The sequence below is a fragment of the Rhinatrema bivittatum genome, chromosome 8 (assembly GCF_901001135.1).
Source record: "Rhinatrema bivittatum chromosome 8, aRhiBiv1.1, whole genome shotgun sequence".
In the NCBI taxonomy this organism is placed as follows: Eukaryota; Metazoa; Chordata; class Amphibia; order Gymnophiona; family Rhinatrematidae; genus Rhinatrema; species Rhinatrema bivittatum.
In genome coordinates this window covers 169417857-169443496 of record NC_042622.1, presented here as the reverse complement: position 1 = coordinate 169443496, position 25640 = coordinate 169417857, and the positions used below count along the sequence as shown (strand labels likewise).

The following is a 25640-nucleotide window of genomic DNA, read 5'->3' as shown; positions in this document are numbered from 1 at the left end:
AAGCTTTCCATCCATAGTGCAACTACAGCATTAGCACGTTTTCCCGTACCATCCCAGTAGTTTTCCCGTACCATCCCAGTAGTTGGCTGATCAGTGAAGCTGCCCCCTTTAGAGGATTTCCAGACACAAGGGCATTACCCTGCAGAGGTAATGTGTGTAATGTGTGAAAGGAAGGTCCATTCTAGTCTTTCGGCTTTTTAGACTTTCTTTACAGTGAAGTTGCACACACAAGTTTAAAAGCAGACAGACAACAGCAGGAGAAGCTGGGGGCAAGAGCAGCATGGCTGGCATGAATCCCCAGAGCCTACCAGCTGAAGAACTATGGGGGCCAAGGGTTCATTCGAGGAGGGGGCCTGTTGGAGGAGGTGGAATCTTCAGCTCTAATTGGGGCCTCTGGAGGGGTGAGAGAGGGTGAGTAGAGGAGCAAAGCAGTGGCGAGGAATGAATGCATTGATGTATTTGTAGGGGGAGGGGGAGAAGGAGGGAATGGGTGGGAGAGGACTGTACCAGGGGTGTGGAGATGAGAGATAGCTGTGTGGTGTTGGGAATGGACTTGCTATGGGAAAAATGTATTCCTGCCTCCTTCACTCCTTAAAAATGATTTGGTTGGGAGTGGGCACAAAGCTGGAATTATGTATCTTTATTTTCCTAGCGTGTAGCCAGATGGACTCAGGACCAATGGGTTAAGTTCTCCTGCCGGCAGATGGAGGCAGAGTCAGGTTGCAAAACTGTCGTCAACCTAAATACACCCCTGCAGTGATCTCAGCCCTCCAGTATTCTCAGTCTCCAGCAGATGGTGCACATACCCATCACTATGGGATTGCTGTACTTTTTGGAAGGAGAAATTCTACTTTTTAAATTGAAGGAACATTGAGCCCCACTCTCCTGCGGTGATACCTAAAAGTCCCTCCCCGAGCTGAGAATTCCTGAGATGATTTCCGAGATCCCTCAGAGGTGTGCCTTGGTCTTGTAGCCGGTTCCCGGCATGGACTTTGCTGCTTAAGCAGCTGAAAGGCAGCAGGTGCAGGAAGCTGAGCGCTTCGGTGACGGCCAAAGTCCTGTCCCCCCGCAGCCAGAGACTGTCTCTGTACTCAGCCGGTAAGCGCTGAGCCCAGGAAAGTAAAAAAAAGAGAGAAAGAGAAGATGATTTACCTCCTGATTCAGAAACATTGGAGGAGTTTCAGTAAGACTTCCTCCAGTCTCCTTACTTAGTGCGCTGTACCGACGTCATTCCCAATCCCATTGGGATAAGAGGAAATGGGCTTCCGAATGTGTTGAGCGGCCCCGGTGGGCTAGAACCCACTTTAGGCTTGGTCGGCACACCGCGTGGTATGCTACAGTGGCGCCATCTTGTGCGTGTCTTTGTATGCCATATTGCCTTCCATAGAACATCTGTGTACACAGTGCATCAGGTCTGCACGCGTACGTTCAAATGCGCACAACTTCTAAGCAAAGAACCAGGAACAGCCAGGTGCACGTGCTGTGCATGCACCGTGCCATGCCCTGCATAGGTGCTCGAAATCTGTGCGCATAAAAATTTTTAAGCGTGAGTCAATAGAACACAGTTACCCCCCCTGCCAGGGGTGCTGGCAGCCAAGAAACAGAAGCACCATTCTCTCTGTGCTGCTTGTCATATTAGGGCTTCACAGTCTGACCTAGATTCCAACTTATATCACCACTGTGAGGAAGCCCAAGGAGAGCTGGCCTTTTTGGACTTTGCTAAGCCCAGCTCCTCCCATTCAGAGGATGGGTTAGCCACAGCCTTAACTGGAAGTACCCCAGATCTAGTACTCCCTTAACTGGGTCATCCATGGGAGAGGGAAATTCAATAGCTCCTACCCCAGTACCCCCTGGGCTAAGCATGGACCCGGCTGCCTTCTTTTGGGTGGAATTTTTCCAGGGCCTACAAGCCTTTGTACAGGCGTAGTCTACTACTTCGCTTGCCCTTGTCCAGCGGAACCTTAACTGGTAAGCCCTCCCTCTTCCAGCCCTATCGGCAGACCTCAAGGCATGCCTCACTTTACCAAGGGCATCCCTGGTAGGGACCCAGATGGCTCAAATGAAGAGGATGATCCAGACCCCTTGGAAGAAGGGGAAATTCCCCCTGAGTTGGAATCATATCGAACCATGTTGCGTTTTTTCCTACAGATGAATTGTAAACCTTGGTTTCCCAGATCCTGAAGATGCTGGGAGTCCCTGGGACTGATTACATGACGGAACCAAAGAAGAGTCCTATTTTGATCTTCCTATGGAAAGCCTGCTACTTTCTAGTACTGGAAGCCATCCAGGAGTTGATTAACCTGGAATGGGATGCCCCAGAAACAAGTTTTAAAGGGGGATGAGCATTAGAAGCTCTATACCCACTGGATCTGGCAGTGAGAGAGCGTTTGCATTTCCCTAGAGTGGATGCGCTGGTTGGTGCTGTCTCTAATCGAACAACTATCCCAGTTGAGGGAGGAGCGGCCTTAAAGGATGCACATGAAAGATAGATGGAGTCCATCCTTAAACAAGCCTTTGAAGCAGTAGCAATGATCTTGCAGATTGCTCTTGTGCTCTGTTAGCTCGTTCATGCCTATTTCTCTCTCAGGAGGTGGATGACTCAGGGGTGAATTCCAGAGCAGTTATGGAACCCGCCACAACCTTTTTAGTGGACGCGGGCTTGGATCTAGTCTGTACTTCGACCAGCGGCGTGGCCTCAATGGTGACTGCAGAATTGGTCAGCAGATGCAACCTCCAAGGCCAATCTTGCAAAAATGTTCTTTAAGGGATCACTCCTTTTCAGAAGTGAATTGGAAAAGCTGGCCAGTAAATGGGGCGAATCTCCAGTCCCCTGGTTATCAGAAGATAAGAGGAAGCAGTTACAGTGCCCCTTGCTTATGAGGGGCCAATCCAGAGGCTCCCAACATTTTCGCGCCTACAGACACTCGACATTTCAGATCTTGGCCCTTTGGAAGGTCTCAGTCCTTTCGTAGTCTACAGCCCAAGAGAAGGGCAGACTCTGGTTCAGGTTTGTCCCAATCCCCCAATGAAATTTTGCTAACCCACCCTCTAAACGAGGAGATAGGGGGTCAGCTGTCCCTCTTCTACCAGCGGTCGGTCGATATCATTTCGGACAAATGGGTGCTGGAAGTCATACGAGAAGGATATGTGCTGGAACCACACAGTACGCCTTGGGACGTATTCATGATGCCTCCTTGCCACTCCCAGCACAAGAAGCAGGCAGTGGAGATTACTCTTTTTAAGGCTCCTGAGGATGAGGGCTATAATCCCAGTACCTGAGCCCCAGAAAAATACAGGGCGTTCCATCTATTTCATCATATTCAAGAAGGAATTTTGCCCCATCCTACACCTCAAGAGTGTCAACTGGCATCTATGAGTGAATCATTTCCGCACGGAAACATTACACTGTGTGATAATGGACATACAATCGTGAGAGTTCTTAGCCTCCCTGGACCTGTCCATGAATTCCAATCTGTCAAGAACACCAATGTTTACTACGCTTTGCAATACTGTTTTGCTATTATCAGTTCCAGGCACTGCCCTTTGGCCTAGCCACCAACCCCAGAACATATTCCAAGATTATGGTGGCCGTAACGGCAGCATTGAGAAAAGAGAGAATCCTGGTGCACCCGTACTTGGACGACTGGTTGATCTGGGCCAAATCCATGGAAGATAAGTCTTCCCGGTGACCTCCTTGCTTCAGGAACTCGGTTGGTTAGTAAACCTGGACAAGAGCAGGTTCCCAGTCCTTGGAATATCTGGGAGCCCGATTCAACACCAAGCAGGTCAAGGTCATCTTTCCATCCATGCAAATAAAGAAGTTGATGTCCCAGGTGCGTTAGCTGATGAGCACGATATGCCTGATGGTGTGGCACTATCTCCAAGTTCTGGGAAGTGGTGCCGTGGGTGAAGGCACACATACGACCACTTCAGCGCTCACTGCTGTCACGTTGGAACCCACAGTCAATAGGCTATTTGATTCGCCTCCACTTACCGAAGGGATTATGCTCTTGGCTCCACTGGTGGCTGCAGGAAGCTCATCCTGAGCAGGGGTGTGCCCCTGTTCTCACCAAACTGGCTGGTCCTCTCAACAGATGCGAGTTCCGGGGCTGGGGAGCTCACTATCAGGAACTGTCAGCCCAGGGATGTTAGACCGATGAATAGGCGCTCTGGAAGATCAACTGCCTGGAAGTTTGGGCAGTCAGGTTGACGTCTCTACAATTCAGCCATAGACTCCAGGGTCAAGCAGTCTGCATGATGTCAGACAACGCAACAACGGTAGCCTACATCAACCACCAAGGTAGAACCAAGAGCCAGCAAGTGACACAGGAGATAGGCCTCCTTATGGAATGGGCAGAAATACATCTACAGATGATCTCTGCCTCCCACATTGCAGGAAAAGACAATGTCAGAGCAGACTTTCTAAGCAGGGAGAGTCTGGATCCTGGGGCTTCCCAGCGATCAACATACTGGCCGCATCTCACAATGTGAAAGTTTCTCGGTTCTTCAGTCGCAGAAAAGATACATGGTCCCTGGGGATCAACGCTCTCATTCAGGCCTGGCCAGAAGAAGAGCTGCTAGACGCCTTCCCTTCGTGGCCCTTGTTGGACAGGTTCATTCGCAGAATCGAGCAACACAAGGAATTAGTCTACGGGTAGCTCCAGATTGGCCCAGGCATCCGTGGTATGGTAGCAGGTGCCTGTGGACTCCTGGTGGAGTCCACAGGCACCTGCTACAGCAGGGACTGGTCCTTCACCAGGATTCGACTCTATTCTGTCTTACGGTCTGACCCTTGAGAGGGCTTGCCTGATGAAGCAAGGATTTTCTGCGGCTGTAATTACCACCTTACTTCGTACTCTGAAGTTCTCTACATCCCTAGCCTATGTGTGGATCTGAAGAGTATTTGAAGCCTGGTGCAAGGGGCATGGTGCACCCCCTCGGGCGGTCAAAATCCCACTTATTCTGGAATTTTTGCAGATTGCTTCAATAAAGGTTTGGCCCTTAACTCTTTGAAGGTGCAGGTAGTGGCTCTCTCATGTTTCAGGAGTGAGGTGAACGGTACCCCTCTAAGCACCTTCAACCACCCCTACGGTGGCTGGTTCCCTTGTGAAATCTTAATCTAGTATTGGAATTTTTGATGGTGCCCTCCTTTCAACTGCTGTGCAGTCTTTCCTTGTATTTGTTAAGCTTGAAATCGGTGTACCTGGTAGCTATATGCTTGGCACATTGCATCTCTGAACTGCAGGCACTGTCGTGCTGGGAACCGTCCTCCAGATGACTCCAAGAGCGTTGCAACTTTGTACCGTTCCATCTTTCTTGCCTAAGGTAGTCTTGGAGTTTCATATGAATCAGTCCATTTCATTGCCATCTTTAGATAAACACAAGGATGTGGAGGAATACCGCTTCCATCATTTGAATGTCAGTAGACTTATGGTGCAGTATCTGAAAGTTTCAGAACCGGTCCAAAAGGTGGACCGCCTGTTTGTCCTTCACAGTGGAAGGAAGCAGGGTGAACCAGCTTCACTGGCTACCATAGTTTCTTGGATTAAGGAGGTGGTCACGGGAGCGTATGTGGAGGCAGGAAAGCCATTACCTTCTCAGGTTAAAGCTCATTCCACTAGGGCTCAGGTGGTCTCATGGGTGGAAGTTAGACTGCTGTCTCCCGTCGACATGTGGCGACGTAGTCCTACTTGCACACCTTCTCCAGGTTCTATTGCCTTGGACGTTCAGCCCCAAGAAGACGCAGCCTTTGCAAGGGCTGTGTTAAGCAGACCGCGGGCAGCCTCCCGCCTTGATAAGGAGTAGCTTTTGTACATCCCATTGGTCCTGAGTCCATCTGGCTACACACTAGGAAATGGAGAAATTACTTACCTGATAATTTCATTTTCCTTAGTGTAGACAGATGAACTCAGCATCCCGTCCCCAGCTGCCCAAGAACGGTGCCAAGGATTCGTCCGTGGAGTGGATATTGCATCCAGGAGATTACAGTTAAGCCTTCATCCAGTCCCTAGATCAGGAAATATATAATCTTACTGGGGTTCAGTGTTTATGATTTGTTGAATACAGTTACAGGTATCCATTTTTAATCATATTTTTAATCAAGTTCTTTCACTAGTAGGTCCACAGTGGCTTTTGAAAAGAATATTGAAGGGCTGAGGTCATTGCAGGGGTGTATCAAGGGTGACATCAGCTTTGAAACCTGACTCCTTCTCCATCTGCTGGTAGGGGAGCATAATCCATTGGTCCTGAGTCCATCTGTCTCCACTAAAGAAAACAAAATTATCAGGTAAGTAATTTCTCCAATACCCATAGCTGCTTAATTCAACAAAATGTAAATATGGTAAATAACAATCAGCCTATAACGTTATATATGGCGGCTTAAAATATAATTTAAAAAACAAGTGCTGAACATAAAGGATGCCTTTGGAAATTTTGTGCACTCCCTGGATTACATTTTCCAGTTTTGTTGATGTTGCTTCTAGCCCAGAAGTTTGAGTCTTAGAATGATGAATTGGTCCCTCTGCTCTGGAATCTGGACAGAGATGATCTCTCTTCACACGGGCCGCCGGACAGCTACCAGATGCTAATGACTTTCTGTCTTTACTGACTCGACTGACTTGTCAGCACCAGAGAGGAGCTAGAATTAGGGAAAAAAATGATAGAACTTGTGGTTCTGAGGCTGGCTGATCCTAAACACCATATATTTTGAGAAATAACTGCTCCCAGCAGTCCGTAGCTTTCAATGCAGGAACATCTGATAGAACAGCAAGACTCTGCCAATACAAACATGCTGGACTTGTTGGTAAGAGAGGTGGAACGTGGTACATAGCAAAAGCTCTTTAGGGAGCCAGGAGAGGGTAAATACTTGAGGGAATAAAGTGGACAGTCTAAGTGGTTTTATACTTCTCACTAAAGAGGTGCTGGACTCTTAAATGAGTTCTCAGGCTGGAATTGTTCCACCACGTTTGGTTCTTTGGCCGCTGTACGTGGAACCTATATTAAGCATTGTGGCATGCATTTCAGGATATTTACACTGGGTCCCTGAGTGCACGGGCAAGCTGCCAAGCAGCAGGTACTGTGGTGCAAGAGCCTGGGCTTGTACACAGTGTGCAGTTACCTCTGACATAGATTGCAGAGGCGTAATACATGAAAACCTAATGAAACAACCTTTTAAAGCACTTACGTGACCGTCTGATATGATAGCTGTAACTCTCCAGGGTGTGTGTTCGTTTATATGCTTACTCAGTAACTGTCAGAGGCAGAGGCTCTGTGTTAGAAGAGGAGGAAAGTTTTGTATTCAGATTTTGTAACACACTTTTCCCAGGATCCCATGTCCTGTAGTGTCAGGGCAAGTGTGTCTGCATATAATAACACACAGAAATAGGGGGAAGGGGTGTATAAAAACTTCTTAGCAGGCTTCCTGATTGTGTTGTGATTTCAGAACCATTTAATGCTCATCCTGGAGCACAGTGTTGTACTTACAAAATTCCCTAGGACCAGAAAATGCACATCTTGGCCTTTAAAAAAAAAAAAAAAAAAAAGTAGTTTGGGGGGGGGGGGAGGAATCTAGTTCTGTGTTTGTCCTCATGAAGTTGGCACTCACTGTGCAATGGTAACATTTGGTGGTTGGATGCAGGTTCTGTGTTTGCAGGGTTCTGTAAGGAGGTCTGGCTCATGGTCCCTGGCCAGGGAATGTTGTGGCTGTGTCTGGACTGAAGTAAGTGGTGAGGGGATATGAAATAATGTGTAAAAAAAAAAAACAAAAAACCCAAAAATCTCCCTACCCTACTGCAAATGAAGGCTCATGATGCCAGTTTCAGATTTAAACTGAAAGCCCAGAGGAGCAGAAGGAAATATTGTATCATATGATCCTACGTCAACATCTTTCAGTTTGGTCACTTGGTCAGTGCTGATATCTTTCCTGCTCATAATTTTCATTTTTGGATTCATCCCTATTCTCATGTCAGCTATGATTTCCCTAGGCAAATCAGTCGCCTATATTCCTTATCCCGTTGAGGTCAAACGAGCATTGGAGCAGGAGGTACAGATGCAAAACGCAGCAGTGAGAGCTGGCTCGCCATACAGGCTCTCTCCAAGGGAAGTCAGCAAAGCTTCACCGCAGCCCGACATGAACATCGCTCGCTACAGTGTCCCACCAGGTAACGCTGCCGGGCCTACAGCCAAGGGTTAAATAGTGCATACGATGCCTGGCTGAGGCTCCACGTTCAGAGTGCCAAGAGGGCGTAACTGCACTAAGCGTTTTCCAAAGTGTCAGTGACCAGGGGAAGGGTTCTGGATTCATCTGTTGAAGTTTTGTAGATTTGTTTTGTTTGACACTCTTAATGGAGTTTTCTGCTCCTGTTTTAACAATAGTTTTTATTTTTTTATTTTCATACTTTCTCTTTCTAATAATGATCCTTTCCAGAAAAGGCATTTGCTAATGTATGTTTTATCTGGGTGGAGCCAGGCCTTCAGCTTATCTAAACACAGCATGAACCGAGTGCCAGCACGTTCCCTGTCCACTGGGCGTGCATGTGGGTTAAAAATGCCACACATTTTTTTTTTCTTTTCTTTAAAGTTCTCCAGCCTGCTCCACATCAAGTAATAACAAATTTACCTGAAGGGGTCCGACTGCCTACAACTCGACCAACCAGACCACCTCCCCCGCTCATTCCATCGTCCAAAACCAGCATGGCACCCGAGAAATCCTCGTTCATCATGGGAGGCTCCATCTCACAGGTGCGGGAAAACGTCATTCAGGAAACGCTGCTCTGTCTAAACGGAAACCTGTCCCCCCTCCCCAAGGGCCTCCCCAGGGGTGCGTTTGGCAGCCACGAGGTAACCATGCAGAACAAACGGGCTCTTTTCAGCCCGATTCTTTGCTTGTGGTTTTTATGGTGATAAATAAAGTATTAAAAAAACAAAAAAACAAAACCACAATCTGTGCAAGATATGTCACCACTATGGCCATCCTTCATTTTCTTACATGCTTCCATTAGTACTCTCTTGTTCTCCATCTGGTTTCTTCAGATTTCTCATATCAGCGAGACAGTTTTCTAGATGCAGTTAGAGAGGTCATTTTTGCAACTTTTTCACCAATTTGTATTCCACAAAACAGGATGTAAGAGAAGTTTGCTTTTATTGTTGGTTTATGATTCAAGTTTGCTTACCAACTTTTGCCTGCATGCTTTCAAATACAAGTATGTGCCTTTGGGAAAGTCCAACTTCTACTCAGCAGCATTGTGAGCTAAGGGGTCCTCTTTAGGTGATGGGTAAAGCAGCTTGTAGTTTCAGAATAAAAGTTAGCAACTTAAGTAAAACAGGCTAGCCCCTTCACTTAAAGAAAAATGGCTATGTGCTGCCACTGCCAATTTTTTTTTTTTTTTTTTGTGGGGGACAGGGAGGGTGGAGAGGAAGCTGGAATTCCAGCTGTAGGTTTCTGGAACGTTCTCAATGAAATTGAAGTCCAAGGGCATTCAGATGAACAATGTGCACAGCCTGGTTCTTTGCTGCTCTCAGCACTGTAAGGAGCCATTACTTCTCGAATATGAATGGCAGCAGCAGCTGGTCCATGTTTAAAGGAGAGTGTGTCCTGTAAGTACCTCTTCTCCATTCAGTTCCTGGGTTTTAGCCAACTGACTTTCTGTCCTTAAAATGACAGAGGTGGCTTCCCAGCCTTGGCTAGACATTAGCGGGCGCGCAGCCTCACCTGATTATTCCTAGGGAGGTTTTTAGTAGCTGTTAAAAATTGATTTGTAAAAAAAAAAAAAGCATATGGAAGAAAATGCCAGAAGTCAAATTGACTACAAGCTGCTGTCTGGTATTCTCCCTTTTAGAGGAGAATGCAAACAATTACCACGAGATTTGGTAGAGCAAATTGAATCAAATTGTTTAGAGAAAAGGAACATTTACTAATTGTGTGCAATTTGCCAAACATGTACTGTTATCTGTTTTTTAGTAATTTCACAATATATGCTGATATGCTTTATTGTATTTTTGATTGCCTCCTTTAGGGAACACCTGGCGCGTACTTGGCATCTCCTGGCCAAGAGACAGCTAAGCCCTCTGTGGGATCCATCTCTCTAGGACTGCCAAGACAACAGGAGGCTGCAAAACCAGGTAAGGCACAATATTGAAATTGGAGACTCATCTTAAAATTTGTAGTAATGGGTTGCTACTGTTTTTTTGAAACAAGATCTCTCATTTTTCAAGTATCTTCTGTGCCATACATCAAACAAGAGGAGTTCTCTCCCAGGAGCCAGAGTTCCCAGCCAGAGGGCCTGCTGGTCAGGGCACAGCATGAAGGTGTCGTCCGAGGTGAAGCAGCTTTCTTGCCTAAGTCTATGAAATATGCTAGAGAGATCAGGCTACCTAGATGGTGAACAGCGGTGTCAAAGTGTGATTGGATCCCAGGCAGTGGATTCTAGTCTTTGACACACTGTACACTGGATAGAGTTTCACAATGGTTAAAGACTTGACTATGAAGCTGAGCACTACTGTAAAAGATGTATTTGTAGGGATAGTGTCAGCTAAAGAGCTTCTTCACGTATTCCATTGATAAGCAGGCTGAATTAGCCATTACATGTGTATGACGTCATCCGGTGGCACCAAATAGGCTCATCTCTCTTAGCTGATAGAGCTTTGAGCTCTGAGCATGTGCAGGATTTGCCTCACGAGTCTTCTCAGTTATTTTTTGTCCGAGTACAGACATAAGAGCATAACATCAAAAGTTACCATACTGGGTCAGATCAAGGATCCATCAAGCCCAGCATCCTGTTTCCAACAGAGGCCAATCCAGGTTACAAGTACTTGGCAAGTACCCAAACACTAAATAGATCCCATGCTTCTAATATATAGAAACATGGAAATGATGGCAGAAAAAGACCAGTAATAGCAGTGGCTATTCCCTAAGTCAGCTTGATTAAAACATCCAAGATGTCCAAACACTCTACCCATTGAAGCCACCGAAACATCTACTCCATTTCCTGACTTTTTACCAGTTTGCAATCCATGAAAGGACATCACCTCCTATCCCATGACTTTTTAGTTTTCTTAGAAGCCTTTCTTGAACTCTCTCTCCTGCATTTTTTCTATAAAAATTCTTAAAACCTTTTCTTCAATTTCATATTTTTTCTTCATTTTGTACTTAAGTTGCTACAAAAAAAAAATCATCATTCCACCAGAGTATGTCCTTTGCTTGCCTCATATCTGGACAGAAGAAGAAATTTATGAGCGGTTTAAAAAGTTGTATCTGTGGAAAGATTCTGTCCCTCATTGAAGGGTATGAATTATGTTACTGATGCCTCAGTCCAGAACACGACCAGAAGAACTGCTTTGCCCATGGACAGATATCCCCACACTCACAGAGGTCAGGATGCTTCACATCAGGGAACCGTATAAATCTCTCCAAAGTTGCAGTATGTCCTTGTCCTGTGGTGCAGCCTTATCTGCAAAGGAGTTTTAACAGGAACTCCTGAAATTCCCCCATCTGCTCAGATTGAAACCATGGGGTCAAATTCCACCAGCTGCCCTGGATCTGAAGACAAAGCTGCATCAATCACTGGAGCCATTGCATTTCAGAGCAGCTGGAGATCACTCTAATTACTGTAAACAAGCTCACAGCAGCTTAAGACATACCTTGCTTTGCATTAAGCATTTTTAAGGCAGCCATGGTATTTGTTTATTTAGCCATGCAGTCACAAAGCTTACACAGGAAGATCTCACACTTTTTTAGACTTTGCATTAACCCTTTTTTTCCCTCTGTTTGTGATCAAGCATTTTTTAAACACAGCCCCATCCCTTTATCAAGCAATTTAACCCTTTAGGCAGTATATCTGTGTACTATGAGCTCTGTGTACTACACAGACACCATGGAAGTGTGTGGCCTCGATGTATACTGATACACAGGGTGTTCGTGATCCTATATCACGCAGTCCCGCAATGCACAGTACAAAGACCCTCAACGGGTATCTCAAAGGACCTGTTAAAGCATCCAAGATATCCAAACACTCTACCCCATCGAAGCCATGGATACATCCATCTCAGACTTCAATTTATCAGGTTGTTTTGCCAACACTGCTATACGCAGCTCATCCAAGATCTCCGGAAGACGGGGTAAGGCTTGCCCTGGCACCGCCAATACCCAGGGCACTCACTCCACTTAGACTAGTAGTGGAAGGACTTTTCCTGGAGACTGCAGAACCAGTGACCTCCATAGTGCCACTTCTAACAGGCTGTCCGTTCTCATGCAGGAGTCTATTCTGATCTCAGAAGAGGATGTCCTACCACACCTACATCAGGCCAGAGGAGAATGCCAGTCACATGACCAAACCGGTGACTTGGTGAGGAGTTTATCTCTCTGATCAAGGAGATGGAAGGAATGCTCTAGTTTCTCTTTTCTACTATCACTATAGTGATGATATAGACTGTAGCCCAATATCACCTTTTGGCCCAATATTCATAATCAGAACCCTTGCTCAAGGGTTCTTCATCGTCCACTGCAGTGGATTCTAGTAGGTCAATGGTATTGGACCAGGTCTCTGCTCCTCTGAGTCAAATAGAAGCCCAACTTGGTTCAGCCTCTTCATTACTGGAGTCCTGGGTGAGCAGCCCAATACCTTTAGGCTTGGATGAAGACTCTACTGGCATACCCTCCGATTCTCTTCCATATCCTCTGGAACACAGCTCACCACCAGAGGGTATTATTTTTTGTAACTTTGTGGAAAAGATGAGTTCAGCACTTGGGTATCCATGTCCATTTCCGACTCTCCCAGTAGGGGGAAGAATCCAACATTTTGTAGAGGCGTGGCATCAGATCATCAAAGGTCCCTTGGGTTCTCCAAATCGTGCAGCATTGATACCAGTGGCATTTCTCCCTCTAGCCCTCCCACATTGTTTGGTGCACCATCCAGATCCATCTTTTACCACAGCTTCAACTGTAAGTCCAGTTATTTCTCTAACAGTGTGTGATAAACCAATCCCGGCATCTCAACATGCTCTTGAGTATTCCCAAGAAAATGAAGGGACTGTGGCCATTCTTGAGACTCCTGAACAAACAGATTCTCGGAGAGAAATTCAAAATTAACTCAGTCAGCATGATCCTACCTTATATACAGAAGGTCAACTGAATGTGTACCTGTATCTAAAGGATGCATGCACTCACATGCCTAACCACCCTTCCCACTGGTGTTACTTTCGCATCCAGGTGGATTCTTTTCACTACCAGTACAAAGTACACCTGTTTTGGCCTCTCGATAAGCCCTGAGGGTCTTTATGAAATGGCTCACAGTAGTGGCAGCTCATCTCTGTCACCAGGGAATATGTCTTCCCGTATCTGAATGATTAGCTTATCACCGCAAACTTGCTTCATTCTCTGAGCTCGATCAAAGCTCTTCTAAATCGCTTAGGTTTCCTGATCAATTTCAAGAAATCGACCATGGAGTCTACTCAGACACTGAGATTCATAGGGCTTGGATAAACTTTCTACAGGAAAGAGCATTCTTGCCTCCCAACTGAGCAAATACCATGACATCGCTCATCTGCAACCTCCTCTCTTCTCCATGCTTGTTTGCCACATGGCAGTGGCCATCTATGTCTTTCTTTTGACCCGTTTTCATATCCACTACCTCCAGTGGGATCTATATACCCAATGGGATCAACTAACTCAAACACTGTCATCTCAAGTGCAAATCACAGCGACCATGAAACGGGAGTTGTTGAGAAAGGAACCCCTCTTCGCTTGCTCCCCTACCAAGTGGTTCTGGTGATGAATGCCTCCACCAAAGGGTGGAGAGCACAGACTGAAACCCTTCGAACACAAGGCATCTGGACTCTTCAAGAGAGTAACTATTGAATCAATCTTCTAGAGTTTCAGAGCAATCAAACACGCTGTTATCAACCTTTGCTCATCTTCTTCAAAGGAAGAGCGTCCTAATTCAAACAGATTATCAGGTTGTAATGTTTGTCAACAAACAAGGAGGAACACGATTATGGCCTCTCTGCCAGGAGGCCCTAAAGATCTGGAACTGGGCGGAAAGAAATCGAGCTGTTCTACAGGCCACCTATCTGCTGGGCATCTCCAACACATTTGCAGATAGATTCAGCAGAGTATTTCAACATCATGAGTGGTCTCTACAGCAATCAGTGGCCAACAAACTTCAGCTTATGAGGACTTACTGTCAGTGGCTCCAGTATGGCAAATCTTATGTTCCTAAGACCTATTTGCATTACAGCAATACACAAAACTAAATCAATTTTTGCTTAGTTATGCCAAGATACTTTCCTCCTCGATTGGGGACAAAGCCTCATTTGCAGTTTTCCATCATTACTCCTTATCTCCAAGACAGTGCAGAAGGTTGTTCAAGACCGAGCTTGCCTGATCCCATACATCTTGGAACAGACCTTGATTGTTAACTTAGGAAGATGGGACATTTTACCATCGCAACCTTTCAACCCTCAACCTCGTTGGCTGTTGAGTGCTCCATGATTGCTGATCCCCACTTACCTTCAGAGATAGTGAACATACTAGTCTCAATTGGAAAACTGCCAACTAGAAGAAACTATGCCTTCAAGTGGAATAGGTTCTCCAGATGTTGCCAGAAAACGCTGTGGACCCATTTTCTTGTGATCCTAATCACCTGCTGAAATACTTGTTCCACTTTTCTGACCTAGGCCTTGCCACCTCTTCGGTATGAGTGCACCTCAGTTTTAAGCAGCTTACCATACAGAACAAGATGGCAAACCTATCTCTACTCATCTACTGAGATCTCATTTCATGAAAGATCTATGGCATGTCAAGCCCCTAGTATAAAAGCCACCTGTCCTCTGGGACCTGAATGTGGTCCTTTCCTAACTAATGAAGCCTCCCTTTTAGCTTTTAGAGTCAGCTTCTGGAAAGTAGTGTTCCTCATTGCAGTGACTTTAGTTAGGAGAGTCGGTGAACTCCAAGCTCTTGTCCACTATTCTATATATATGCAATTATTCTACAATAGAATGTTTCTCCATTCTTGCCCGAAGCTTCTATCAAAGGCTGTCTTGGCTTTCCATATCAATCATAGAAACTTAGAAACGACGGCAGAAAAAGACCAAATGGCCCATCCATTCTGCCCAGCAAGCTCCCACACTTATTTTCCCATACTTTCTGTTTCACCGACCACCAAGTTCAGGGTCCTTGTTGGTAACTGTTTGATTCGAATTTCCTGCCACCCCCTGCCGTTGATGCAGAGAGTAATGTTGGAGTTGCATCAAAGGTGAATCATAAGGCTTAATGGTTAAGGGTAGTAACCGCTGCATCAAACAAATTACCTCGATGCTTGTTTACCCAGACTGCACAATCAATGCCTTGTTGGATGTTGTCTGAATGTAAATCCTCTTTTCCACATTTCCCCCTGCTATTGAAGCAGGGAGCAACGCTGTATATGCATTCAAAGTGAAGTTTCAGGCTTAATTGGTTTAGGGTAGTAACCGCCGCAATAAGCAAGCTACCTCCATGCCTATTTGTTTACCCAGATTGTGTAGTCCAGTCTTTGTTGGTTATTGTCTGAATGCAAATCCTCTTTTCCACATTTCTCCTTGCCTTTGAAGCAGAGAGCAATGTTGGAGGGGATGGAACAGCTCCCCTATGAGGAAAGGCTGAAGAGGTTAGGGATGTTCAGCTTGGAGAAGAAATAGCTGAGGGGGGGATATGATAGAAGTCTTTAAGATCATGTGAAGTCTTGAACGAGTAGATGTGAATCGGTTATTTACACTTTTGAATAATAGAAGGACTAGGAGGCATTCCATGAAGTTAGCTTAGCACATTTAAGACTAATTGGAGAAAATTCTTTTTCACTCAATCCACAATTAAGCTCTGGAATTTGTTGCCAGATGATGTGGTTAGTGCAGTTAGTGTAGCTGAGTTCAAAAAAGGTTTGGATAAGTTCTTGGAGGAGAAGTCCATTAAGTGCTATTAATCAAGTTTACTTAGAGAATAGCCACTGCTATTAATTGCATCAGTAGCATGGGATCTTCTTAGTGTTTGGGTAATTGCCAGGTTCTTGTGGCCCGGTTTGGCCTCTGTTGGAAACAGGATGCTGGGCTTGATGGACCCTTGGTCTGACCCAGCATGGCAATTTCTTATGTCCTTATGTTCATTAACCATGTGAAGGTTTATTGAGTGAGGGTAGTAATCACCAGGTAGTAGCCACCCCCATGGCTCTTCTCTTCATTCCCATCCTTTAGCCTTTATGGATCCATGGTGTTTATCCCATGCCCCTTTGAAATCCTTCACAGTTTTAGTCTTCACTTCCTCCTGAAGGGCGTTCCAGGCATCCACCATCCTTTCCGTGAAGAAATACTTCCTGACATTGCTTCTAAGTCTTCCTCCCTGGAGTTCCAAATCGTGACCCCTAGTCCTACTGATTTTTTTCCAACAGAAAAGGTTTGTTGTTGACCATGGATCATTAAAACCTTTCAAGTACCTGAAAGTCTATCATATCACCCCTGCTCCTCCTCTCCTCCAGTGTATACATGTTTAGGTACTTCAGTCTCTCCTCATAAGTCATTTTATGAAGACCATCCACCTTTTTGTTGCCCTTCTCTGGACCGCCTCCATCCTGTCTTTGTTCCTTTGGCAATATGGTCTCCAGAATTGAACACAGTATTCCAAGTGAGGCCTCACTAAGGCCCTGTACAAGGGGATCATCACTTCCTTTCTCTTACTAGATATTCCTCTCTCTATGCAGCCCAGCATTCTTCTGGCTTTAGCTATCACCTTGTCACATTGTTTCACTGACTTCAGATCGTTAGACACTATCACCCCAAAGTCTCTCTCCTGCTCTGTGCACATCAGCCCTTCACCCCCCATCAAATACAGTCCTTTCGGATTTCCACACCCCCATATGCATGACTCTGTACTTCTTGGCATTGAATCTCAGTTACCATATCTTAGACCACTCTTCCAGCTTCCTTAAATCCCGTCTCATTCTCTCCACTCCTTCCAGCATGTCCACTCTGTTTCAGATCTTAGTATCATCCGCAACAAAGACAAACCTTACCTTCTATCCCGTCCACAATGTCGCTCACAAAGATATTGAACAGGACCAGTCCCAACACCGATCCCTGCGGCACTCCACTTATCACCGCTCTCTCTTCAGAGTAAGTTCCATTTACCATCACACATTGTCTTCTGTCCGTCAACCAGTTTGCAATCCAGGCCACCACCTTGGCACTCACTCCTAAGCTTCTCATTTTATTCACAAGCCTCCTGTGTTTGACTGTATCAAATGCTTTGCTAAAATCCAAATAGATGATATTGAGTGCTCTTCCTCAATTCAATTCCCTAGTTACCCAATCAAAAAAGTCAATCAGATTTGTCTGACAGGACCTTCCCCTGGGGAATCCATGCTGCCTCTGTTCCAACAATTCTTCTGACTGTAGATAGTTCACTATTCTTTCTTTCAGCAACGACTCCATTACTTTTCCCACCTCCGAGGTGAGGGCAACCAGCCTGTAGTTTTCAACTTCCTCTCTGCTCCCACTCTTGTGAAGCGGGACCACCGCCACTCTTCTCCAATCACTGGGCACCACTCCCGTTTCTAAGGATCTATTGAACAGGTCACGCAGCGGACCTGCCAGCACATCTCTGAGCTCCCTCAGTATCCTGGGATGAACCTCATCAGGCCCCTTGGCTTTGTCCACTTTCAGTTTTCCTAGCTTTTCCCATACATTCTCTTCTGTAAATGGATTTTCACCTACTCCACTCTCCTCTAGTTTCTTGTTGGTTAGCGACGGTCCTTCTCCAGGGTCCTCTTTAGTGAACACCGAACTGAAGTATTCGTTGAATATTTCTGCCATTTCTTCGTCTCTCTCCACACATTGATCCTTTTCAACTTTCAGTTTCACTATACCACTTTAGACGTTTCTCCTTTCTCTGATGTATCTGAAAAATGTTTTGTCAACTCGTTTTACCTCTTTGGCGATCCTTTCTTCTGCTTGACTTTTTACTTTCTTGATTACTTTCTTCATCTCCCTCAGTTCCATCAGATATTCTTTCTTGTGATCCTTCCTTGTGATCCTTCCTTTGGGATATTTTATATTTCTTAAATGCTGTAGTTGCTTTGGTAATTGCTCCTTTTAGTTTGGCCCACTGTTGTTCCACATCTCTCATTTTTCCCCAGCCTTCTAATTCTTCCTCCAGGTACTTCCCCAATTCAGCAAAGTCCGTGTTTTTGAACTGCAAAACGCGGGTCTTCGTGCGACTTCTCCGTATCCTGTTTGTGATATGAAACCATACTGTTTGATGATCACTGGTGCTGAGGTGGGCACCCACCCGGACATTAGAGACATTATCTCCGTTAGTGAGCACGAAATAGAGTATAGCTCCCTCCCTCGTGTGTTCCATTACCATTTGTTTGAACAGAGCCCCTTGCAGGGCATCCACTATCTCTCTACTGTTGTTAGATTCTGCAAAAGGGATTCTCCGGTCTACATCTGGCAGATTAAAATCTCCATTTCCTGGCGTGTAGCAGATGGACTCAGGACCAATGGGTATAGTGTGCTCCTGATAACAGTTGGAGACAGTGTCAGATTTCAATCTGACGTCAGCACTACATATACCCGTGCAGGAAGCTCTGCTCTTCAGTATTTCTCCGTCTCCTTAGCAGTTCGGGACTACATAGAAACATAGAAATGACGGCAGAAGAAGACCAAACGGCCCATCAAGTCTGCCCAGCAAGCTACGCACTTTATCCATTTTTTTTTCCTTTTTCTCTCTCCCACCTGTTACTATTGGCTTCCAGTACCCTCCAGCCCTAATTCCCCTCCACCCAATTTAGAGAGCAGCTCTGTATCTGCATCCAAGTGACATCCAGCTCAATTAGGGGTAGCAACCGCTGTAACAAGCAGGCCACCCCCTTGCCCCATACTCTTACCCACCCGTTTTTATTTTTTTGTTTTGTTTTGGTTTTTTTTTTGGAAATAGCAGCCCTCCATCCTTCCGCTCCGTGAAGGTGGAACACCAACTACTGGCCACTGGCATCCCGCTCCGTGAATGCCTCTGTGGCTACTGCCGCTCCGTGCAATGTTTGAATGCCGCTGTGGCTACTGCCGCTCCGTGCAGTGTTTGAATGCCTCCACTTTATTCACGCCCTCTAGACTTGATGGATCCACAGTGTTTATCCCACGCCCCTTTGAAGTCGTTCACAGTTTTAGACTTCACCACTTCCTCCAGAAGGGCATTCCAGGCATCCACCACCCTTTCCATGAAGAAATACTTCCTGACATTGGTTCTTAGTCTTCCTCCCTGGAGCCTCAGCTCGTGACCTCTGGTTCTGCTGATTTTTTTCTGACGGAAAAGGTTTGTCGTTGTCTTTGGATCATTAAAGTTTTTCAAGTATCTGAAAGTCTGAATCATATCACCCCTGCTCCTCCTTTCCTCCAGGGAGTACATATTTAGATTCTTCAATCTCTCCTCGTATGTCATCCTATGAAGACCCTCCACCTTCCTGGTCGCCCTTCTCTGTACCACTTCCATCTTGTCCTTGTCTCTTTGTAGATACGGTCTCCAGAACTGAACACAGTACTCCAGGTGTGGCCTCACCAAGGATCTGTACAAGGGGGGGGGGGGGTCGCCATCTTGTTCGCGTGGTCACCGGTGCCATTTCCCCCCCATGATCGCTATACACACGCTTGCACAGTGTTAGAAAATCCAAATCACAATTCCAAAACAAAGAAGAAATAATCTTACCTCTAGAGACGAGCCCCGCTCTCCTGTGGTGAAACCTAAGGGTCCCTCCCCCAGTCGAGAATTCCTGAGGTGATTTCCGAGATCCCTCAGAGGTAAGCCTCGGTCCGGTAGCCAGTTCCCGGCGTGGACTTAACCCCCAGGAACAGGAGTGACTGAGAGGCAGCGGGTGCAATACCGAGAGCGGCAGTGAAGGTAATTTCCCTCTCCTCCTGCAGCCGGAGACCACCTGGCACCAGACCGGGAAACTCCGAGACAAGGTAAGGTAGAAAACTTTGTCTCTGGTTTCCGAAGCTCGGATAACTGTACAGATCGCCAGCCGGCGTCTGTCCCATCTGGTTGATAAGCCCGATCCGGCTCAAGGGTCCTCCCACATGGAGACCCTCCGGGGGGGGGGGGGGGTCGCCATCTTGTTTGCGTGGTCACTGGTGCCATTTCCCCCCCATGATCGCCGTACTGTCTGCCTAACTGAGCCATGCACACAGCGGTGAGCTGGGCGCATAACCTACTTGTGAGCACAGCGGTGCGCGCATAGGTGCCGTGCACACAGCGAGGCGCACAGGGTGCCGGGCATATAGCGAAACGCTCGCCGGGTGCACAAGTTCAGCCTCGCGCACACCAGCGCGTGCATCTCCGTAAGCGCACATATTGGCCCTGCACACATCGTCGCAGCTTGCACGCACACCCTCTGTGCACCTGGAGCGCATATCTAAGCCCCCGGACAAAAGCCTCACCTTAGGGGACACGGACACCTCGGAGGAAGATCAAGACTCCCTGGAGGAGGGGGAAATCCCTCCAGGAACAGAACCATACCGAACCATGATGGTCTGTGCTGTCACAAAGTGCACCACCATTCCAGTTGGAGGAGCGGCACTCAAGGATGCCCAGGACAGACGTCAGGAATCCATTCTTAAACAATCATTTGATGCAGCAGCTATGTTACTGCAGATCGCTGCCTGCTGAATCGTGGTGACACGCATGCTTGTCACTGGCCAGGAACACCACCACGCCCGTCGAAACATTAGAACCAGCAATATCCTTCCTCACGGATGCAACCTCCGACCTGGTGCACTCCTCAGCCAGGGGCGTCTCATCCATTGTGGCAGCCAGAAGACAACTCTGGCTCTGAAGCTGGTCAGCCGACACGACTTCCAAAACTAAGCTCACGAGAATGCCCTTTAAAGGAGCCCTCCTGGTCGGAAGCAAACTGGAGAAGTTAGCAGACAAATGGAGCAAATCCCCAGTACCTCGGCTACCGGAGGACAAGAACAAGAGAAGCCAACGCCCCTCTCCCCGAACATCCAGGGGCAGAGGATCATGACGTTTTAGACAGTACAAGAATACATACCAAGCACCTCACCCCACAGGCAGGGACCAGTCCTTTCGGAACAAACATAACAAGAGGGGAGCCGGCCCAGGCCCCAGCCGCACCCCACAATGAGAATCAACAGACCCATCCACAGGAAGAAGCCATAGGGGGCAGGCTTGCCCTATTCTACCTAAGATGTGTCGAGATAACGTCTGACAAGTGGGTCCTAACCACCATTCGGGAGGGTTACTATCTAGACTTCCACAGCATCCTTCCAGACAAATTTGTGAAATCCCCTTGCCACTCCCCCTCCAAGAAGACAGCAGTGGAAACCACACTGACCAAATTGCTCACCCTAAAGGCTATAACACCGGTGCCCACGCACCAACAAAATACTCGGCACTATTCCATCTATTTTATCGTCCCCAAGAAAAAGGGAACGTACCTGCCCATCCTGGACCTCAAGTCTGTCAACCGCTACCCGAGGGTACCACACTTCCGCATGGAAACCCTACGCTCGGTCATAAGGGTGGTACAGCAGGGAGAATTTCTGACCTCCCTGGATCTGTCAGAAGCCTATCTGCTCATCCCGGTTCATCACGACCACCAGCACTTTCGATGCTTTGCGATCATGGACCACCACTACCAGTTCCGAGCGCTACCCTTCGGACTAGCCACTGCCCCTTGGACGTTCACCAAAATCATGGTGGTAGTGGCAGCGACAGTGAGGAAAGAAGAAATCCTCGTACACCCGTACCTGGATATTTGGCTGATGAGAGCAAAATCTCCAGAAGAAAGTCATTAGGTGACCTCCAGAGTCAAGAACCTACTGCAAAACCTTGGGTGGTTGTCAACACAACCAAGAGCTGTCTGCAGCCTTCCCAATCTCTAGAATACCTGGGAGTCCAGTTCAACACCCAACAGGACAAGGTCATCTTTCCCGTTACAAGGAGAAGGAAATTGATGGACTAGTTGAGAAAACTGTTGAACGGCACTCGCCCCACGGTTTGGGAATACCTCCAAGTTCTCGGACTCATGACATCAACCCTAGACGTCATACCATGGGCAATGGCCCACATGCGACCACTACAACGTTCCCTACTGTCATGATGGAACCCGATGTCCCAGGACTACACCGTCCACCTCCAGTTGCCGGCGGAGGTGTGGACCCAGCTCCTATGGTGGCTACAAGAAGACCATCTGAGCAAGGGAGTAAGGCTATCTCCACCGACCTGGGTCTTGCTCACCACGGATGCGAGCTTACGAGGGTGGGGAGCCCACTGTCAGGAACTGACGGCCCAGGGGCAATGGGATAAGGAAGAGTCGGGATGGAACATCAACCGACTGGAAGCCCGAGCAGTCAGACTAGACTGCCTGCGATTCAGTCACAGGCTTCAAGGAGAAGCTGTCAGTCATGTCAGACAACGCCACAACAGTGGCCTACATCAACTGCCAGGGAGGAACCAGAAGCCAACAGGTGTCCCTGGAAATAGACCCTCTAATGACGTGGGCGGAAGCAAACCTGCAAGGGATCTCGGCCGCCCACATCACTGGAAAAGACAATGTCACTGTGGGTTACCTCAGCAGAGAAAGTCTAGACCCAGGGAAATGGAGGCTGTCAACCACAGCCTTCCAGTAGATAATAGAACGCTGGGAACCCCAACCATGGATCTTCTGGCAAACTGGTCCAATGCCCAAGTTCCCAACTTCTTCAGTCGCAGACGAGACCCGCAATCCCAGGGGATAGATGCCCTCGTCCAAACCTGGCCACAGGAAGACCTGCTGTATGCCTTTCTGCCATGGCCACTACTGGGCGGGATCATCCGCAAGATAGAACACCACAGGGGGCTAGTACTTCTAGTGGCCCCAGACTGGCCAAGAAGGCCAAGTTACGCAGACATGCAAAGACTTCTGGCGGGGAACCCCCTGTATCTACCTTCACACAGGGACCTGCTCCAGCAAGGACCGATCCTCCACGAAGACCCAGCTCAATTCTCTCTTACAGTCTGGCCATTGAGAGGACTCGCCTGAAGAAGAGCGGATACTCGAGGGCAGTAATTGACACCCTGCTCCACGCACACAAGTTTTCCACATCTTTAACTTTTATATACGAATATGGAGAATATTCGAAGCCTGGTGTGAAGACCGTGACATCCTGCCGAAGACAGTCAAAATTCCCATGATACTGGAATTCCTGCAGGACGGCCTGAAGAAGGGGTTGTCTCTCAACTCCATCAAGGTTCAACTGGCTGCGTTGGCTTCAGAGCCAAAGTGGATGGCATCAGTCTGTCTTCCCATCCAGACGTCTCCAGCTTCCTGAGAGGGGTCAAGCAAATCCGACCAACACTAAAGTGGTCGGTAGCCTTATGGAATCTCAATCTAGTACTCATCTTCCTAGTGGGAGCTTCCTACACACCTACATGCGGTCTGTCCCTATGGCTCTGACCTTAAAGACTGCATTCCTAGTGGCAATATGCTCAGTCCGTCGCATCTCCGAACTTCAAGCACTATCCTGTCTGGAACCGTTCCTCAGATTCATACCGGGATCCATACAGCGACGCACTGTCCCCTCCTTCCTTCCAAAGGTAAGTTTCTCACTTCCATCTAAACCAAACCATCTCACTGCCATCTCCAGACGAGCATAAGGACTCTGAAGACTCAGGCAGACTCCTAGTCCACTACCTGGAAAGATCGGAATCCATACAAAAGACGGACCACCTATTCGTCCTTCAAAGCGGGAAGAAACAAGGGGAAGCAGCCTCGCTGGCAACCATAGCCCGCTGGATCAAAGAAGTAATCAAGGCAGGCAAGCCTCCACCTCTACAAGTCAAGGCTCATTCCACAAGGGCCCAAGGTAGTGTCCTGGGCAGAAACCAAGAAGCTGTCACCCGCTGAGATCTGTCGGGCGGCGACGTGGTCCTCCAGTCACACCTTCTCGAGGTTCTACCGCCTGGATGTTCAGGCCAGGGAGGACACCGCATTCGCAAGGGCAGTACTAAGTGGGCCACGGGCAGCCTCCCACCCGGTTCGGGAGTAGCTTTTGTACATCCCATTGGTCCTGAGTCCATCTGCTACATGCTATGAAATGGAGAAATTTCTTACCTGATAATTTCGTTTTCCTTAGTGTAGACAGATGGCCTCAGTATCCCGCCCACGGCTGCCTCAAAATACGGAAATCTCTGATAACAATCCCCGAGAACAAGACAAGCACAGGTAAGCCAGACTTATCCCTAGTTAAGACACCCATAGCTACCGGGTGTCGGTGTTTCTCGGTTGACGACATTGGCGGTCTCCAGCTACAATTCACGTCAACTAGTTCAAGTTATCCAAGCACACATATATCCACTATTGCTTTTTGAGGAGGTTACCAAAGAGCAGAGCTTCCTGCGCGGGTATATGTAGTGCTGACGTTAGATTGAAATCTGACTCCGTCTCCAACTGCTATCAGGAGCACACTATACCCATTGGTCCTGAGTCCATCTGTCTACACTAAGGAAAACAAAATTATTAGGTAAGTAATTTCTCCAACAATCACCACCTCCCTTCTTTCCCATCTTCTGGATGTCTTCAACCAGATCTCTGTCAAGTTCTTCCATTTGATTTGGAGCCCTGTAAATCACTTCAATAAAAATGGATAGCCCATCTTTTTTTTTAGGATGGCCCATAATGCTGCTTCTTTGCCCCATCTTCCTTGCAGCTCAGATGCTTAGATATTGTTTTTGACATAAAGAGCCACTCCTCCCCCTTTTCTGTCCTCTCTGTCCTTCCTTAACAAGTTATAGCCCGGTATGGCCGTATCCCAATCATGAGATTCCGTGAACCACGTCTCCGTGACAGCAACAATGTCCAAGTCCGCCTCCAACATTAGGACTTGCAGATCTGGGATTTTATTTCCCAAACTACGAGCATTTGTGCTCATAGCTTTCCAGCTTTTCTTGTTCAGGTTACTGCTTTTCTTGGACTCCTTTTGTGACTTATTTAGCTGACTTTTGTTATCCACTTCACCCTTTTCCATTGCATTTGTATTTGAGGTGTGACATTCTAATTTCCTTCTGCCACCCCGGCATCTAGTTTAAATGCCTTAAGGTCCTTTTTCCTGCCACAGACAGATGTAAGCCATCTTTGACACAGCGCTTTTTACTGTTCCATACATGGCCCCAGCCCCCAATATATCCAAAACTTTGTTCCTTACACCAGGATTTAAGCCATACATTGAAGTTATCAATATGGCTTAGCCTCTCCTTCCCCTTTCTATGAACAGGTAACACTTCTGAAAAGGCAATGGCTGTTGCCTTGTGTCTAGTCTGCTTCACTAGACTGGAAATCTCTCTGTACAGCTTGGATGCTGTTTCTAGCAAGATCGTTGGTTCCCAGATGGATGATATCAACTTTAGAGTCTTTGCTTTCTTCTTTGATCGCTTTGACTATCTGAATAGCATTTCTGCTGGCCGATGATCCTGGAAGGCTTTTAACTGTAGTGTTTCCCTCGAAAAGAGTTCCCAATTTAGTGCCTCTGATGACAGTCACCCAGCATATTGAGCTTTCCTTTGGTTATTGATTGTATTATGGAATTTCTGTATGCATTGGGTTTCTTCTTTCTTTCCAGATACC

The 25640-nt window shown here is 47.1% G+C and overlaps 1 protein-coding gene across 18 annotated transcripts in view; it reads left to right on the top strand.

The window, feature by feature from the left end:
* Positions 1-25640, top strand: part of NCOR1 (nuclear receptor corepressor 1) — a 372787-nt gene that overhangs the window by 213135 nt on the left and 134012 nt on the right. For 11 of the 18 annotated variants that reach the window (XM_029611288.1, XM_029611291.1, XM_029611294.1 and 8 more), the window contains 4 exons: positions 7983-8159; positions 8579-8838; positions 10014-10119; positions 10213-10317. In XM_029611288.1, coding sequence (XP_029467148.1) covers positions 7983-8159; positions 8579-8838; positions 10014-10119; positions 10213-10317 — 648 coding nt within the window. The remainder of the gene's footprint in view (positions 1-7982; positions 8160-8578; positions 8839-10013; positions 10120-10212; positions 10318-25640) is intronic. The other 7 variants (XM_029611302.1, XM_029611296.1, XM_029611301.1 and 4 more) reach the window with 3 other exon arrangements.